General features: G+C 36.8%; 1 protein-coding gene across 2 annotated transcripts in view; it reads right to left on the reverse strand.

Moving 5' to 3' along the window:
- TANC2 (tetratricopeptide repeat, ankyrin repeat and coiled-coil containing 2) overlaps nucleotides 1-20358 on the reverse strand; it is a 382196-nt gene that overhangs the window by 36867 nt on the left and 324971 nt on the right. For both annotated transcript variants that reach the window (XM_081344806.1, XM_081344805.1), the window contains exons 19-20: nucleotides 18910-19003; nucleotides 11426-11559 (exon numbers count right to left, since the gene is read on the reverse strand). In XM_081344806.1, the coding sequence (XP_081200932.1) occupies nucleotides 11426-11559; nucleotides 18910-19003 (228 nt within the window). The remainder of the gene's footprint in view (nucleotides 1-11425; nucleotides 11560-18909; nucleotides 19004-20358) is intronic.

Consider the following 20358-nt stretch of genomic DNA (forward strand, 5'->3'; position numbering starts at 1 on the left):
ATGGTAGAGGACAGGAAGGCCTGGAGGAACATTGTCCATAGGGTCGCGATGGGTCGGACACGACTTCGCATCTAACAACAACAACAACAACAACTTTCTATATTGATTGGCAGTTTTTTTTCCTGCTGAACACCTTACCATATTTGTTTTATTACTATGTAGAATTAGAACTTTTACTTATAAGGATAATCACTGAAAGAACAGTTATTTTACCAATACAGTAAAGATTAGGGGTTTTTTGTTTTTGATTCTCCTTTTACATAAAAAAATTAAAGGGAAACTTGCCCAGATTATAATTATAAAACTAATTGTTTTTAAATCACCCATATTCCTAATAATGTTATTAATTGATTTACTTGTCACCAAATATCACAATTTGGTTTATTTAAATATATATTTGCTTCAACCAGTGTACCCCCAGTTTCAAGTGGATAACTTTTTCTAATATTGTTTCTTCAACTATATGAGGGAACTTCAGCATAAGGATTTATAATAATATAATTAAAATGTTTCTTATTTTTTTTCAGGTATTTCTTACTATTTAACAGCTTATTGGTCTTTTTTAACCTATCACAAAACTAATGTTTTCATTTGTCAAGTGAAAAAGAGTCAAGTCAGCATAGTAAAGACTCTTAATATTTTTTTAAGAAATTTAAAATGAATATGGTTTTGATGTAATTTTTCTAATGTAATTATACGTTCAAAAACTTTATTAATTTGTTGATACACAGTATATTTCCAGATCTTACTATTTTGTTTGATTTGATCTAATATATATCTGCCAATTTGTTTAATTATTTTTTCAACTATAAAATAGAGATCCAACATAGAGAATATTTTGAATGGCAATCAATTGTTAATACTATGTATGCATTAATTGTTTGATATTTGTTAAAAATAATATTGAGTGCTTTCTTTATGGTTGTTTTTCTTCTCATACAGTAGTAGTTGACTATTATATATTTTGTTTTAACTATCTCCTACTTTTAACATTTTAAATTTTGTTTTAACTTAATAAATAGAAATTCTGGGCATAAGATAAAGTATTGTTTTTTTTTCTAAAATGAGTAGGAATAATAAGGAAGAATCAAAGATGGAGGAAATACAGCTTGATTCCTCTGTACTTTTTTTTCGTCTCAAAAAATTTCTGCTTCTACAACACAGTTGTGTACTTTTTATGTAAGAGAAATCAGTTGCTGTTAAATTCTGCAGACACTCAGACTGCACATCACAATTGACAGATGTGTTTTACCTCATCTAGAGCAGCGGTCCCCAACCTTTGCAGCTTGGCAGCCCAGTTGTGGATGGGGGGTGGGGGGAGAAGGGAACCGGGCCATGTAAGCTGTGGGCTGGCACACATGTGCAGCTCGATTTGTACAATAGCCAGGCTGGTGCACACATGTGCACAGCTCACCTTGCAAAGGTTGAGCTGCACACACATGCACACTGGCTCATTGCTCATACGAGTTAAGGTGTCTGCACCTGTCCGCCAGGCTGCTACTCACATGGCCCGGCCATGGCCCAGAGGTTGGGGACCCCTGATCTAGAGGTCCACCAGGACAGGATAAAATGTGCCAGAGTGGATGTGAAGGCTTTGACTGAATATATGAATATCAAATCCTGACCCTGGTAAACACAGTGACTTAACCTTTGAAAGATATCAATCCTGTACTTACAACCTATGAAAACCAAACTGTAGGATTAAGAAAATTCTTAACTGAAAAGGCATCCCCAGAAGGTCCCAGATAAAGGGCCCTCATTGGTTTGACTTAACTGAGAAAAAGAATAGCTATGTGTTTAGCAGGGAACCATCCATCCAAATAATAATCACATTACCATACTTCCATTTAGACAAAAGTATAAGAAAACTATCAAGTGTAAGAAGTCTCACTGTCCTCTCTTCAGTAAACATAGAATTAGCAGCCAAAAAACCCAGCCTTTTTCTGGCACTCAGTCATAGGAATATTGGGGAATGTAGGTTCTTCTTGGACATTCCTATACCTGTTTACATGTGGGAAGAATATTACAGCCAATTATTAACTAACTCAAGTTGTGGATTAGAGGAATCCCAAAATGATCTACTGCTCCTGTGAAAGATCTTCTACCTACCTCCATTCTTTAAATGTCACATTGACTGGTGGGTTTCCTTACTTGTAGGTTTATTTACTCGTATAAATAATTCCTGCTAAATTCCAAATGGTTGGGAATTCTCTATTACGGTCTCCATTTATAAAAAGGATGATAAGGGTGATCCTTCAAATTATAAACCAATTAATCTAACCAACATCATAGCCAAATATCTTTTATACCAGTTTGAGGCTGGTAATTGAAAAGACCTTGCTACCCAAAGAGCAAATTATATTTGGGTCTGGTCACTCCATTATTGATAACAGCTTCATTTTATGTCATCCAGGAGAAAAACATACAGGAAGCCAACTATTTACAATTTTTACAGACCTATTTGATTCAATAAACAAAGACTTGCTTTGGAAGAAACTTATGGACCTAAGCATGGATTCCAGCCTCCTCTCTTTAATCAAGGCATTATACTCAAATGTATGCCTAAGGCTATGCATTAACAGAAAATTAGTACCAATAAAGAAGTTACATAAGGATGTATACATTTTGTTTAATCTATATGTTAACATCTCAAAGTCCCTTCATTCATATATATATCCAGGTAGGGATGAGAAGACAGTAAGTCCAAAACTAAGGTAATTGTTTTCAGGAAGAGTTGGATTAGGTGTAGTTAGGGCCTGGATAGGGAATGTATACAACAAGTCAAATCCTACTTATACTTAGAATTGGTTTTAACAGAAACAGGTTCCTGGTTGCCCAATTTTAGGAAGAATTTTTAAGGGCTATAGCATGTGCCAATGCCATAAGATAATTCACCAACAATAGCTATGTGGGTTCTCTACTTCCAATCATAAATAGTCCGAATGATATGGTGCAGAAATGTGAGGATATATAAATGCTGACTTACTGAAATAAACTATTGTTGTTTAGTTGCTTAGTTGTATCCAACTCTTTCTGACCCTACAGACCAGGATCTAGAATAACTCAGTGTGGCCAGCTCAGTGCAGCCAGCTCGCTATTGCTGAGTCACTCTACCAACTGACCACTATCATGTCTTCCCAGGATGACTCAACACAGTCAATTCATTGTGGGGACAATTTGCCATGGACAGCCAGAGTGAGACCCAAATAGGTGAGCAAATAGGCAGAACATAGAGTGATGGTGATGGCCAGATACTTTCCACTGGAAGGAGAGTTAGTCGGGAAAGCGAGCAGGTGGGTAGAGTGCAGAGCAGCAGTGGTCAGAAGCTTCCCTATTTTCACACATGCCACTGTTGCCACTGCTGCCAAGCCAAACTCCAGGCTGTTCAGAGTTTGGGCCGTTCGGCAGCAGTGGCAGTGTTCTGGCCACTTGGGACAGTAGCAGTTGGAGGCGGGTGTCAGGGAGGTGACAGATGCCAAGAGGTTCCAATTTCCATATTTTGCCTGTTGCTGCTGCCTCCAAGCCAAGCTTTGGGCCATGCAAAGTTTGGGCCATTTTGCAGCAATGGTTCTGTTCGGGCCTTTTGTGGGTGGCAGTGATGGGCAGCATGGAGGCAGTGGAGGCCAGGGATGTCCCATTTTCAAACACACCACCACTGCCCCAAAAGGGCCAAACACCGGCAACAAAGCTGAATGGCCTGAACTCCAAATGGCCTGGAGCTCAGTTCAGCAGCATTGGCGGGTTTTTTTTATAAAAATGGGAAGCTTCAGGCCTCTGCTACTTCCCTGCCACCCACCCTGCCCGCTGCTGCCACTCTAACCAGCCCAAACACCAAGGCTGTTGCTGAAGAGGAGGGATGTAAAAATGGAAAATGCCAAGCCTCTGCTGCTTCCCTTCCACCTGTCCCATCCATTTCTTTCTATTCTATTTGTTAGGAAGTAATGGCACCAGATGCCATGATCTTAGTTTTTTAATTTGAGGTTCAAACCAACTTGTGCACTCTCTTCTTTCATCCTCATCAAGAGGCTCTTTAGTTTCTCTTCACTTTCTGCCATTAGAATGATATTATCTGCATATCTGAGGTGGTTAATATTTCTCATGGCAATGTTAATTCCAGCTTGTGATTCATCCAGCCCAAAATTTTGAATGATGTACTTTGCATATAAGTTAAATAAGCAGGGTGACAATATACGGCCTTGTCATACTCTCTTCCGTATTTTGATCCAATCAGTTGTTCCATGTCTGATTCTAACTGTTGCTTCTTGACTCGCATACAGGTTTCTCAGGAGACAAGATAACGTGGTCTAGTATTCCTATTCCTCTATGAAATTGCCAGAGTTTGTTGTGATCTACACAATCAAAGGCTTTAGTGTAGACAATGAGACAGAAGTTTTTCTGCAACTCCCTTTCTGTCTCCATAATCCAGTGAATGCTGGCAATTTAATCTCTAGTTCAGGGCTTTTCAACCTTTTCACTCATTGTAACACTTTTAGGATATGGCAATATCCAAGTACCACCAGTTGCCTAGCAAGGTGTCAAAAACTTGATGACCAAAAAAAAAAGGAAAAACGTGGTGAAGTACCACCTGCCAGGTGCCAATGTATCACATTGTACCTGTACCACTGGTTGAAAAGCCCTGCTCTAGTTCCTCTGTTTCTTTGAAACACAGGTTGTACTTCTGGTAGTTCTCGGTTCACATATTGCTGAAGCCTAGCTTGTAGGATTTTGACCAAGACCTTCCTAGCATGTGAAATGAGCACAATTGGTATAGTAATTTGAATGTTCGTTGGCACTGCCATTCTTTGGGACTGGAATGTAAAATGAGCTTTTCCAATCCTGTGGCCATTGTTGAGTTTTCCAAATTTTCTGGTATATTGAGTGCAGCACTTTAACCGCATTATCTTTTAGGATTTTAAATAGCTCAGCTAGCTAGAATACTAGTTTTGTTGTTGGAAATGCTTCCCAAGGCCCATTTAATTTCACACTCCAGGGTGTCTAGCTCGAGGTCAGCAATCACACCCATTGTGGTTACCAAATCTTCTTTGTATAGTTATTCTATGTATTCTTGCCACCCCTTCTTAATCTCTTCTGCTTCTGTGAGGTCACTACCATTTTTGTTCATTATTGTGCCCAACTTTGCATGGAAGGTTCCCTTGACAGCTGCAATTTTCTTGAAGAAATCTCTGATCTTTCTCATTCTATTGTCTTCCTCTATTTCTTTGCACTGTTCATTTAAGAAGGCCTTCTTATCTCTCCTTGCTATTCTCTGGAAATTTGCATTCAGTTGGGTATATCTTTCTTTTTTTCCTTTGCCTTTAGCTGTCCTTCTCTACTCAGCTATTTGTAAAACCTCATCAGAGAGCCATTTATGCTTTCTTACATTTCTTTTTCTTTGGGATAGTTTTAATTACTGCCTTCTGTATAATGTCATGAATCTTTGTCCACAGTTCTTCAGGCACTCTACTACCAGATCTAATCCCTTAAACATACTCATCACCTTCACTATATATTCATATGGGATACAATTTAGGTCATACTTGAATGGCCTAGTTGTTTTTCCTACTTTCTTCAACTTAAGTCTGAATGTTTCAGTAAGCAGCTTATGATCTGAGCCTTAGTCATCCCCAGGTGATAGCTTCTCCATCTTTGACTGCAAAGCACATAATCAATCTGAGTTCGGTACTGACCATCTGGTGATGTCTATGTGTAGAGTCACCTCTTGGGTTGTTGGAAAAGAGTATTTGCTATGACTAGCATGTTCCCTTGACAAAAGTTTGCCCTGCTTCATTCTGTACTCCAAGGCCAATTTGCTTGTTATTCCGGTTATCTCCTGACTTCCTACTTTAGCATTCCAATTCTCTATATCTTTTTTTTGGTATTAGTTCTAGAAGTGATGTAGGTCTTCATAGGCCCATAAAACCATAGTTAACTTCAGCTTCTTCAGAATCAGTGGTTGTGGCAAAGATTTGGACTACTTGATGCTGAATGGTTTGCCCTGGATTTGAATCAAGATCATTCTGTTGTTTTTGAGACAGTATCCCAATACTGCTTTTCCCACTCTTCTCTTTTGACTATGAGGCTCCTCCATTTCTTCATAAGGGTTCTTGCCCACAGTTGAAGTTATGGCAACATAGATACAGTCAAATAACTAAATCAATAAATATTCTATCTATTCTATTAAGATTTTTTGCAGATGGGTTTCATACAATAGAAGATAAGCTCTTTAATATAATTCCAGAAATACATGAAGATATATGGAAGTGAAATTTAATTCTTTTAAGGTAAATATTAATGATACATATGATAAATTATCAGCTCAAGTAGAACAGAATAAAGAAATTAAGAATTGCAGATTGGACATTTGGAATTATCCTTAATTCAGCTAATCTCCAATGTCAGTCAAATCAGAAACATTTCTGCCAATCCATCAATGGAGAGACTGCAATGGACTTGACAAAGATCACTTGACAAAGAAGAAACAGTGCAATTCTGGGTGCAGCTATAGGATAATCCCAAAAAGTACAAGGATGCAGTTTTGATACAAGAGGTGGATAAGAATTTTTTAAAAAGGCTGAACTTGTAATGACAGCAGAAATGGTGGAGAAAAAGCATGAAAGGTCAAGAGTTGGTCAGCATCAGGTGAACATGAACTGCATGGTTTTGGGTTGAAACATCTGATTGGTCTACACTCACTCATTGCCAAACAATTATTAAATTAAGAGGTGAAACTTAAGATTTGTTAACATCTGGTAAAACCTACCTGATAATGAAAGATCCAACAAAAGGGGCAGCACTAGGCAACTACAGGCCAATGACCTGCTTACCAACAACTTTCAAATTGCTAACTGATGTGGTAGCTGATGCAGTCCAACAGCATCTAGCTACCCGAGCAGAAAGGAAACCACGCAAACAGCAGAGGAGCAAAAGATCAGCTCCTAATTGGCAAGATGATTTTGGAAAACTGCAAGAGAAGGAAGATCAACTTGAATGTAGCATGGATTCATTACGTGAAGGCATTTGATCTCCTTTCACATGATTGGATAATCAAGTGCCTAGTCAATACACACATCAGAAGCTTTATGCAAATATCAATGACACAATGAAAGACAAACTTATTGGTCAGTGGTGATAGATTAGGAGAGATTAATATCAAGGAGGGCATCTTTCATGGAAATTCAATATGACCACTACTATTTATTATTGCATTGATTCCTCTGTCAACAATACTGAATAAGTAAGGCAAACATCAAAAACATTTGCTAAGCTCTCCCACTTTACATAGATGATCTGAAGTTGTATAGAAAACCAATATCTGAAACAGAATCGCTGCTCAACATTTTCCACATAGACAGCTTATCATGGTGAACTCTTAGAGTCAGAGGAGAACACTGATAATAAGCAGCCAGTTCTAGAAACGCCCACAGACAAAAGCAGCTAGCGCCAGTATCACCAGATGGACTGCAATCTGAGCAGGCACAAAGATCGGATAGGCCAGTAATCAGCAAACAGTTGCCATCACTCTCTGAAGATGAAGCCATGGAATTACCACCCCACACCTAATGCAAGAGCTCAGTCAGCTGCAAAGTGCACAGAGCAGAATAGAGTAACAGAATAACAGAGTTGGAAGGAACCTTGGAGGTCTTCTAGTCCAACCCACTACTCAGGCAGGAAGCCCTATACCATTTCAGACAAAAGGACTCTCTGCAAGACTACTTGTAGAAAAGAAGTCTTGACTTGCTAAATGTGCTACACTTGGGGCTACTTTTATTAAAATGGAGTAGCAAGCATAAGCTGAAGAAACAGTGCACCAACTAGTTAGATGCTGCAAGAAGATTTTACAGACTGACTACAAACAACAGTATAGTAAAAACAAAGTAGCAACAATAGTGCATTGTAATATCTGCAACAAATATAACTTGCCTATGAGCAAAAACTGGTAGGACCATAATAAAGTAATAGAAAACAAAGAAGCTACAGTGCTCTTGTTTTTTAGAATTAAAACAGACAACATTTAACAACTGTGGATAAGAAAAACAAAAAAGGCTGTTTCAGTACCTGGAGACAGTAGAATAAAAGAAAAATACAAAGATCTGCAAATAGAAATAAAATGATTGTTCCAAAATAAAGCAAAGACACTACCAAATAGGCCCCATGGGTTCAATCTCAAAACATCTGTAACACCCCTTGAACACCATTAGCACTGAAAAAAAATCACCATCAATCAGTTGAAGAAGGCAGCTGTAGCTGGAACAGTTTACCTTTAACACTCTCGGTTACCATAGACTTTAGAAAAATAAATCCAAGATGAACAAGAAAAATATATTATAAGGCATTGTCAGTTTGAATCTGGAAAAATAACAATTGCCTCAAGTTATACTTTTGATATAGATCAAAATCAAATAATTGTAAGATTAAATCAAGAAATGTCCAGTCCAGATCAAGGTAAAGGTAAAGGTTCCCCCGCACATGCGTGCTAGTCATTTCCAACTCTAGGGGCCGGTGCTCATCTCTGTTTCAAAGCCGAAGAGCCAGCACTTGTCCGAGGACGTCTCTCTGGTCATGTGGCCGGCATGACTAGACGCCAAAGGTGCACGGAACGCTATTACCTTCCCACCGTAGTGGTCCCTATTTTTCTACTTGCATTCTTACGTGTTTTTGAACTGCTAGGTTGGCAGAAGCTGGGACGAGTAACAGGCGCTCACTCTGTTACGCGGCATTTGGGGATTCGACCCGCCAAACTGCCGACCTTCTGATCGACAAGCTCAGCGTCCTAGCCCACTGAGCCACCGTGTCCCTTTAGATCAAACAGCTAGAGATTTCATGAACTACTATAATTACATAAGGATATTAAAAATGTTATTAGGAACTAAGCAGCTTCTTTCAAATCAATTAAGTTCTGATGATTCTTTACGGTATTTTTTGATAGATTTGTTAATCTCTCAACAAATTAATCTTTGTTAATCAGAAAGAAAAAGAGCCACAGAAAAACAGGAGTATATATTACTGAACGATTTGAAGCAATTAAAATGCACTCAGTGCCTTCCCACATCACGGTCATGTGAGATCCTCTCTTAATGTGTACGGTCCTGCATTATGAAAGCAATTGCGACTGCTGGGATTGCCTAAGGACTACCTATAGTGATCCAATAATAAACCAAGGATTATATTTTGGACTTTACAAGATTAAAGTGAGGTGGATTAGCAGATATGAATTTCAAACACACTAGTTGCTTAACATGTGTTTCATAACCAATTGCATAGAAGCTGGCTGCTTCTACAGAAGGGGAAAGACTTGCATGTGGTCTGGATCACCTTAAAAATATTTGTGTAAAAAGAGCCTTGGTGGAGCAGTGGGGTAATGCCTCCTTAAGTAACACCAGCTGCCTGCAATTAGTGCAGGTTCGAGTCCCACCAGGCTCAAGGTTGACTCAGCCTTCCATCCTTCCGAGGTAGGTAAAATGAGGACCCAGATTGTTGGGGGCAATAAGCTGACTTTGTAAAAATGCCGCTTGGGGGGGGGGGCGAAAGCCCTAATAAGCAGGCATATACATAGAATGAAGGCTATTGCTAAGCACATTGATTTGTGCTTTAGATTGTAAGCCGCCCTGAGTCTTCGGAGAAGGGTGGGATATAAATGGGATTAAAAAAAAATATTTGTGTAAACAGAAATAAACAATATGCAGAAGATCATGAATTTCTATGAAAAAAAAAGAAAAAGAGTGTCCAGATTTTCTCAAACCTCCAAGTTGTACTTAAATGTTTACTTCAATGAAGAGGCAAATACTAACAAAATTCTTCAGTGGAAAGTTAATAATTCATTAGACTGTAAATTTGAGTTATCAATAAGAGAATGATGAAATTTTTTAAAAGTTTAGTTTTAGAATAATCTAGTTTATATGGCTGGTTTCAGCATCTTCAAATAAGTAGAAGAGCAATAAAACAATTACTGAAACAAGGGGGAATATTGAGAGACTTGACTTAATTCAAAAACCTCATAATATATAATTCTGAAGTTAGGCTTGATTCATAAATAATTGGTGGCAAGACTCATAATACAAATAAATAAAAGATTGCATGATTAAATGGATGCAGAATTTGAATGTAATAACAGAGATGCAATAATGGGAATTTTAGTATAAGAAGATTAAATTTACTCTGAATAATAGAGATAAATGGGTTGTTTTACCATTGATACATCACTTCAGTTTTGGTTGCTAAAATGGAAAAATCATTTTTAAAAAAATGATTGAAAATGTAAATCAAAACAAATCAAATTAAATATATTTTTTCATATTTTATGGCAATGTTGTAACACAACTATTTTGTAAAGTAATATAAGGATGGAATATAAATGTGTAAATGTTGAATTTCCATTTCAGCCTGTGATATTCTTATTAAATTTTACTAAACCATATATTTCCTCTATGTATACTGAATTAGCTCTGTATAAGTTAATTGTTTCAAAGGTATTATGTGTTTCTTATTGGGAAATTTTCTGATTCTTTCTTTGAATGAATAATTTACTAAGTTGCAGGACTATGCTTTTACCTCCAAAATAACACTGTATCTTAAAAGTAAACATGTTATGGAATTTAATACAAAGTAGAAACCATTCCAGGACTGCAGTTCAATATATGAATTTGTACCATATCTAAAATTTGAATTTTTCAATGTAGTGTCTATATTTCAATTTAATGGGATATTTAAATCAGAACAGATTTTCAGATTCAGGCTATTATAGTTTATGGTTTTATTTGCTGATTCATCTATGCTTAGAACCTTAGTTTCTTAAAGCATTAAAACATATTCAAATATTCATATTTAATGATATACTACAGGTATATAATACTAAGATTTCATATTCTGTTTACTCACTTATGCTTTTTAATTCACTTTATCTGAAGTTTTTGTTTTGTTTTTTGTTCTTTTACTTATTTCTCTAAAATGTTTCTTTATAAAATATTTAATATCCTTTTTTTTTAAAAAAAAAGAAAGAGAAATATCCTAGCTGCTCAATAAAAATGTCAATGTGGTAAACAAATAACAAATAAGAAGACAGAGCCCATTACACCTTCAAATGAATGAATGTTTGAATAAATGAATGAATTTACCTATGTCCTTTAAAAAAATCCTATAGCAATGAGTGCTAATTTATTGAAAATGGGCTCAAGGTCCCCAGGGTATTCCAACATGCCAAAAACCTTTCCCCCCCTTTCTTTTAATTATATATAATTCTTGGAGACTAACTGGACAAGTCCCTGCAGTTTTCTCATGTTACTCTTACTAACAAGAGGCTCACATAATTTGGCTGATGAAAATAACAAATGTGCTCCCCAAAATGTACAGGGTATACATTTTATTACAGCAGTACAGCTGTATTATAGTAGAGTAGGGAACAGCTTTTCACTCTCTCTTATTCTGTTACCTGCCAATGGCCTTGCCTAACGGCACTGAATAAAGGAACAATCCCTCGTCGGTTGGGCTGGGCTACAGCTGCTCCTTGCTCTAGAAGCAGACGACAAACATCCAACTTGCCTCTTCCTGCTGCAGCAGTTAGAGCTGAAGAGATAAAAGACTGATTAGAAAAAACTAATTATAGAGTCACAATCTACTTTAAGAAGAACCCAAAATTGAGAAAAGAAGGAAAGAAAGGAAAATGGAATGGCTTCTGACTATAGTTTCCAAGACTTTTTCAAAGACTAGCTTGTTAAAGGCAACTTCTGGAGAATGAGTAATATTTCTTACTTTAATAAATGTATTTAGTTTTATCCCTTTGCAAGAATTTCCATTCCTAAGCACTGCTGATAATTAATATTGTTCTTCAGTACTGCTACATGTAGAACTCTGTGTAATTTGATAGTTTGTATATGTACATAAAAATACTTCTGGACTGGAATTAGAGCTCATTTGTTGGAGTAAACAGAAAAAGTTATTTTTCTACAACCTTAAAAGCTAATAAGATTATGCTATTTGATCCATAAAATAGTTTTAAAAGTAAGATAATTCTTTGTTTTTAAACATTACCAAAACTTTCCTCATGTGTATATTAGAATACATCGTAGTTTCTAGGATATAAAATTATGAGACATAAAGGAACACTGCATGATAATTTCATCATCCCCTCAAATATGGATCTATTTCTCATAGTATTGACAACTCAGTGCAGTATTATTGATGGACAATTTCAATAAAGCAAAACCTACTGCAGTAAACTACTGACATGCAATTTAATTTCTTGTCTCAAAAAGGAGTATTTATTTATTTATGGTGATTTTATGTCACATGGGAGCTAAAAATGTTTTTTAAAAAGAGGACAAATTGAACTGATGGTGCTGAGGAGCTACTACAATTCCTGGATTTTCCTTCAAGCTTAACTGGATGACAGGCTATATTTGAAAACTAAAATGTATATTATGTATATTATATTTATATTTGGATTTATGGATCAAAATTCAAATAATCATTTACTTAAATACATATATCACAGGGCACTAAACGTGTCAGGATTGAAATGTGCTGACCACAAAACATCCTAGTCCAACTTCACTGGGAATGTTTTAACATCAGAATAGCCTATTCCTTTCTAAGTGGAAATATGACTTCAGAACAACCTCCTATGACCTTGGAAAAATTTGTACATCTCTTTTCTATTGCAAACAAACTGGGAACAAACCAAAGAATGTATCTAGAGCTGCATCTAAATTCACAGAGTTGAGAGAAAAAGTATAAAATTTGAAAGAATGCCATCCTTTTGTTCTCTTCCAAGTCTAGGGGGCATCAATCATTATAGAGTACCAGTGCTTTAAAAAAGCAGGGTTTTGTATGTTTAATTTGGAAGGTATTTTTCATACCCCGTATTTCTGACACTTGAAGAAATAATTACATACTGTACTGTATGTGTACACTGGTTGTATATGCAGGATTTTAGAAAATGCAAAATAATATAATTTCCTTTATCTACAGGTAGTTCCAAGAGACTACAATAGGACACATAACAGTTCTACTATTAGATGTCATCTCACCTAATGGTTACTGACTGCCTCACACAATCAAGATTCCATTATGCTCATAAGTCAAGGACTACCTGTAAGCCTCCCTAGTTTTGGAACATCAAGCAGGCAGTGTAAAGAAAATTTTGAAACCTAAGCTGAAGAGTCTCAAGAAACATCTGGAGGATTTAGCTGTTGGTAATGTAACCATAGCTAGCAAGAGTTTATAGCCAGTCGCACTATCAACTTACCCAGCTAGAGAAAGAAAGAAAGAGGGAATGAATTCAACAATGGCGGGGAGGGAGAGATAAAGAAAGCTGGGAGACAGAAGAGGGCCAAGAAAACATGATGAAATAAGTCTTTTTGGCAATGAAAATAAATTTTCAATGTCTCTCTCCCTGAAACAGCTAAGCTTCCCCCCACTATAAGTACCCCTGTCCATCCTATCATTACCCTTTCTTCTATCTCTAATACCCTCAGCCACCTAGAAGCCCCACTCTAATAATAATAATAATAATAATAATAATAATAATAATAATAATAATAATAATAATAATAATAATAATAATAATAATAATAATAATAATAATGTTGGAAGGGACCTTGGAGGTCATCTAGTCCAACCCCCTGCTCAGGCAGGAAACCTTATACCATTTCAGGCAAATGGCTGTCCAGTCTCTTCTTAAAAACCTCCAGTGTTGGAGCATTCACCACCTCTGGAGGCAGGTTGTTCCACTGGTTAATTGTTCTAACTGTCAGGAAGTTTCTCCTTAGTTCTAGGTTGCTTCTCTCCTTGACTAGTTTCCATCCGTTGCTTCTTGTCCTGCTTTCTGGTGCTTTGGAGAATAGCTTGACTCCCTCTTCTTTGTGGCAGCCCCTGAGATATTGGAACACTGCTATCATGTCACCCCTTGCCCTTCTCTTCATTAAACTACACATACCCAATTCCAGCAATATTATGAAATACTAGACATAACACCCACCTCAGGGTCAGATAATTTTAATAAAACTTGCCAATCCTCATTTAATTTTCCCACATCTGAGCAATAGAACAACTACTCTGATATGTGGGGATTCTCGGTTTATGTGAAACCGATGGGCAGATTTTTACCTGGAATAGGTGGCTTTGATTATTTCCAGGTTCAGAGCCATTTAGACTTTTTGATTTTAACCAGAACTTTAAATTATATTTGGAAACAGACTGGCAACCACTGCATTTCCTAAAGGAGTGGTGTTATTTGTCAGTAAAGTCTCTGACCTATAAGCTACATGTTCCCACATTGTGTACCACTGAATTTTCTGGGTAGATTCACACACAACAAATTTCAGAATCCAACTGAACTCAACAAAAGTGTGAATGATTGCTGTCAGTGCTCCCCATTCCAGGAAAGGCAGCAACCACTGATCTGATAAAAGCTGTAGATAGGCCTTCCTCATCACAGTTTTCAGTTCTTCAAGCAACAGAGTCTAAGACAACCTCAAACTGAGAATCTGTTTTTTTCTGGAGAAGTGCAACACAGTCAAAAATTATAGTTGGTGTGAGTTTGAAATCAGAGGACCTTGATGAAGATGTATAGGAAATATTAGATAAGTAAAAAGGCTGTAGCATTTTTAAAGTGCTGAAAAAAGAGGAAATATTAAGAAGTACAGTACAATTTCTGAGGGTTAACATCAATTTTGCAAGTCTATTTATATTAAATAGGGGCCTAATTCCTTTTTTAATAATAACACTAATAGTTTTGCAGCATTAAAGGCTGCAATGCTAACATGGAAGTAAAATTTTGATGTCTATTGATATGACAAACTTCTTTGGAATAATCCTGGTTTAAAAACTTTTTAAAATTTATAATCCAACAGAAGTATAATATTTTCAATCAGCTTATGGTGAATTACATTTTTAGGTTATTGTAAGAGAAATTTGGACTGATAAAAATGAAATATCAGCATATCCAGCTAAAACATCTTTTGACTTCATTATTAGCAAGCACTCTGAATTACTATCAGTATTAAAATACATTTGGATAATTTCATATCTACAATGTATGTATAAAGTTCAAAGGAATATTGTTGTCCACCTTTCAAGGTAAGCAAGATCATGGCAAGGATTCCATATACTTTTGGGAATATATCAATATGAAAAATTATAGATTTACAGTGAGAGAAAAAAATATTTGATGTCCTGCTGATTTTGTACCTTTGCCCACTGACAAAGAAATGATCAGTCTATAACTGTAACAGTAGCTTTACTTTAACAGTGAGAGACAGAATAACAACGAAGTTTCAAAAAAGGTATACATTGATTTGCACTTTAATGAGTGAAATAAGTATTTGACCCCTTTGCAAAACATGACTTAGTACTTGGTGGCAAAACCCTTGTTGGCATTCACAGAGGTAGACATTTCTTGTAGTTGGCCACCAGGTTTGCACACATCTCAGGAGGGATTTTGTCCCACTCCCCTTTACAGACCCCCTCCAAGTCATGAGGGTGTCAAAGCAAAAACATTTGATGTTAGCAGCAGTTTCATCCGTCGGAACCATGAAAGAAGGTTTCAAGGCTAATGTTTGGCAGCTCGAACCTACAGCTCCCTCCACAGATTTTGTATGGGATTAAGGTCTGGAGACTAGCTAGGCCACTCCAGGATCTTAATGTGCTTCTTCTTGAGCCACTCCTTTGTTGCCTTGGACATGTGTTTTGGGTCATTGGCATGCTGGAATACCCATCCATGACCCATTTTCAATGCCCCGGCTGAGGGAAGGAGGTTCTCACCCAACATTTGATGGTTCATGGCCCCATCCATCATCCCTTTCTGCAGTGAAGTTCTCCGGTCCCCTTGGCAGAAAAACACCCCCAAAGCATAATGTTTCCACCTCCATGTTTGACGATGGGGATGGTGTTCTTGGGGTCATAGGCAGCATTCTTCCTCCTCCACACACGGCAAGTTGAGTTGATGCCAAAGAGCTCGATTTTGGTCTCATCTGACCACAACACTTTCATCCAGTTCTCTTCTGAATCATTCAGATGTTCATTGGCAAACTTCAGACGGGCCTGTACCTGTGCTTTCTTGCAGGTGCTGCAGGATTTCAGTCCTTCATGGGGTAGTGTGTTACCAATTGTTTCTTTAGTGACCATGGTCCCAGCTGCCTTGAGATCACTGAAAGGTTCCTCCCATGTAGTTCTAGGGTGATTCCTCACCATTCCTATGATCATTGAAACTCCACGAGGTGAGATCTTCCATGGAACCCCAGACCGAGGGAGATTGACAGTTATTTTGTGTTTCTTCCATTTGCGAATAATAACACCAACTGCTGTCACCTTCTCACCAACCTACTTCGCTATAGCCTTGTAGCCCATTCCAGCCTGGTGTAGATCTACAGTCTTGTCCCTGACATCCTTGGACAACTCTTTGGTCTTGGCCATGGTGGAAAGTTTGGAATCTGATTGATTGATTGCTTCTATGGACAGGTGTCTTTTATACAGGTAACAAGCCGAGATTAGGAGCACTCCCTTTAAGAGAATGCGCCTAATTTCAGCTCGTTACCTGTATAAATACATAAATACATCGGAGCCTATAAATACATAGGAGCCAGAAATCTAGCTGATTGATAGAGGATCAAGTACTTATTTCACTCATTGAAATGCAAATCAATTTATAACTTTTTTGAAATGCATTTTTAGGATTTTTTTCTTGTTATTCTGTCTCTCACTGTTAATATATACTTAGCATTACAATTATCAACTGATCATTTCTTTGTCATACAAAATCAGCAGGGGATCAAATAATTTTTTCTCTCAGTGTTATTAGCATGGAGTGAAGTAATATATAAATTATTCCGGGTAGTCAAGCTTTAATGCTGTATTTTTAAAGTGAGGGTTTTTTTTAATTATTAGTGGTGTCTGCAGGATTGGAGGCTTTTAATCAAAATGATAAAAACAGAGTTGCACTGTCATGATGCAAACCACCCCTTTTATACATATATGCAATCATACAATAGTTCTTTCATAATTTGCTTCTTTAGTATACACTGAATTATATAGTGTATTATATTTTCTGCCCTTTCTCGTTTTTGTTTTAGTTGTTTGGATGGTTTCCCTTCTTTTTATAAAGTAAAGCAAAAGAAAAAAAATGAAAAAAATGAAAATGTGTTTATATTCAGTGCACACATCACAGTATAATGCTACAGTTATGGAAGAAATTCAGAACTGGACTATTTCATGTTTTTTCAAGTTTTTAAAAAATATTTTTATAAACTTATGTACATTTGTGCAGGACCATAGCACTGAAACAAACAAACCCACATAAAAATACATCCTGTTATTCATAGCTTATAATCATGTAGGTATAAACTATGAACTAGGCTTAAAGTGGTTGGTCGACTATCCCTATACTCAACAGAAAATAGGTGAAGAAACTAGAAATATCCTATCTGCAAATCCCTAACCTCATTTTAAGTTAATGGTAAAATGAAGAAAAGAAGCTCTGTCATTTAAAAGCATTCCCACTGATAAGAATTAACTATGCCAGATAGGAATGCAGATGAATAAATAATAACTGGAAAATCCAATCAACCAACAAGTCATTTCAGTGAAATGGGTGGTATAGAAATGTGATGAATGAATGAATGAATAAAATAATACATCCACAAAAGAAGCCTGGGAAAATACAATTTATTGAGTTGGCAGCAATGAAGGAATGATGGATTGAATAATGTATCAGATGTAATATGAATAAATCACAAGTTGATGTGTGTATTTTTCTAATTTGGTCTGAGATCAGGTCAGTATATTTGGGTTTATTCCACTTCATTCTTGTAATACAGGTAAACCTTGAGATATCATTAGTCACTTAACAGCCATATGGCTCTGCTTCAAGCTTAGCGTGGCTGCAACATACCTATTGTCCTTTGCCCTTACAACTGACCTCAGGGACACTGCATCATTTGCTGCCTCTCTTCCCCCATCCAGCTCCAACAAGATTCCCTGCAGCACTTGGGTATGCTGCCCCATGCCTGCTGGAAGCAGCTGCCATTTTCAGAGCTCTGACAATTCCTTGCGGAAAGCTTTTTGCTGCCTATCTGACCCTCTTTAGAATCCAATATCTGCTGTGGTCTGCTGCATGTTTGTGGTGTTACTTTTTCTTTTAGGCTGAACTTTTTCTTCAGTCCTTAAGACAAACAATGTGCAGAAAGCTTATCTTTGCTTGCTTCCCTCCTTTCCTCTACCCAGAATCCTTCAGTCTGGCAGTCACTCAAGGTATGTAAAATACAAATTTTGTCACCATCTTTCCAGACATGCAGTAAATTTAGCAAACTAAGTGGTTAAAAGGAATTGAGATTGGAGGGCACAGGCAGAGAGTTTAGTTTCAGCACCTAAAAGGAGGGCTCCCTTACAGTTGTAGTTTGAGAATTACTTGTATGCCTATGTGACTAGTATTGTACACTATGAGTTAGAAACATGGGCCATTTTTGTTGCTAGTTGCAAGATTTATCACCCAGAATACGGTTGATCTTTTTTCATATAACTGAATGATTACAGAAAAAGACTGAAAATTGAAATACACCCTTTTGCATCAAGATATTTAAAAGTTTAGAGAAATATTACTGATTGAGTAATCAATTTAACAGAAAAATGAATATTTATTATTTCTAATAAATATATCTATGTACAAATCCTATGGCTATTAGTTTTCCAATATATTGGATAATGGTTATGAATCTTGAACACATACTATTTGATTAATATCTTAGCTGTGTAATTAACTGAACATATGAAAACCTTTATTTCCTAATTACATGTGATACTCCAAAATTTAGAAAAATTAGGGAGGCAATTTTGGCACAGCAAAGAATTTCCACAGAGCAATCTCTTTGAATAAATCCATTATGTACCAAGATATCTGAATGTTCTAGTTAAAAAAATTACCTGTCTCTCCCCAAAGGCTGTCAAAACTGTTGATTTGTGCTCGCTCCACCTCCTCTTCATCTTTTTCTGGGAGATCCAGTAGGTAGGACACAATCTAAAAACCAAGAATCATGTCAGGTCATGAAACACACACACACACACACACACACACACACACACACACACACACACACACACCAAATCAACACACAAATCAAATTACTTGGCACCATTAAAATAATTATCTTAAGAGACAATTGCACTTTCTACACTCAGTAGAAACAATGTGAAAACTAAAAGGTTAGTATATTTTTAAATTATACAAGTTTAAAAACTATGCAATAATTTCTTGATCTACTGATCTACTTAGTCATGAGCAATCAATTCAAAACTTCTGGTTAAAGACATGTGGACTAGGATTTTCTATCCACTGGAGAGATACAGAGGCAAAGACTGACAGCCAGGCAGTGTGACTGAGAAAATGAAGCTTCTCTGGACAAGGAGAAAGCTATGAAATTGCCCACTTGAGATCTGGCAGGCAGTTCCTTGCGAGGAAAGGAGACGCTTATAGATAGGTAAGAGTGCCAGAAGTCCAAGGAGTAAACAGCTTAAATAAATAATAAATAATAATAAATAAATAATAAGTTGGAAGGGACCTTGGAGGTCATCTAGTCCAACCCCCTGCTCAGGCAGTAAACCCTATACCATTTCAGACAAATGGCTGGCCAGTCTCTTCTTAAAAATTTCCAGTGTTGGAGCATTCACCACTTCTGGAGGCAGTTTTTTCCACTGATTAATTGTTCTAACTGTCAGGAAGTTTCTCCTTAGTTCTAGGTTGCTTCTCTCCTTGACTAGTTTCCATCCATTGCTTCTTGTCCTGCTTTCAGGTGCTTGACTCCCTCTTCTTTGTGGCAGCCCCTGAGATATTGGAACACTGCTATCATGTCACCCCTCACCCTTCTCTTGCTTGCTCATAGGTTCAAGCAAAGCTTGCTCATAGGTTCAAGCAAAGCTTGATTAAAAAACAGGGTTTGTCCAATCCATTTTCTAAAACATTTTTGGACAGAGAAAATTTAAAATGTAAAGAGGCTGAGTGCCCAAAGCCATCTTGGTGAATGTACCTTTCACCCTTGGGAAAAATTAAAGAAAACTAAGAATATAAAGACTTTTAAAAGAATTAAAAACAAAAAGCTTACTGGGAGTTTGAAATGCAAAAGTTTAAAATTGACTAGAGACAGTTAAATTTGGAATATTGCCTTATTTAAAGTATTTTAAATTAAATAAATAATATGCAACTCCATGGAAAAGGGGATTATTTAAAGCTGCTAAGAAGGATGATTGGCTGATTTTGCTAAATAAAGACGTAAGTGGAGAAAGAATGGAAACAGAAAGATCATGTGACTGTAGTAGTATGGTGTACCAAAAGGGACTAAAGAGTGACATAGGGGGGAAAAAACTCTTTTTTATTCT

This window comes from Vipera berus (genome assembly GCF_964194415.1).
Source record: "Vipera berus genome assembly, chromosome: Z".
Lineage (NCBI taxonomy): Eukaryota > Metazoa > Chordata > Lepidosauria > Squamata > Viperidae > Vipera > Vipera berus.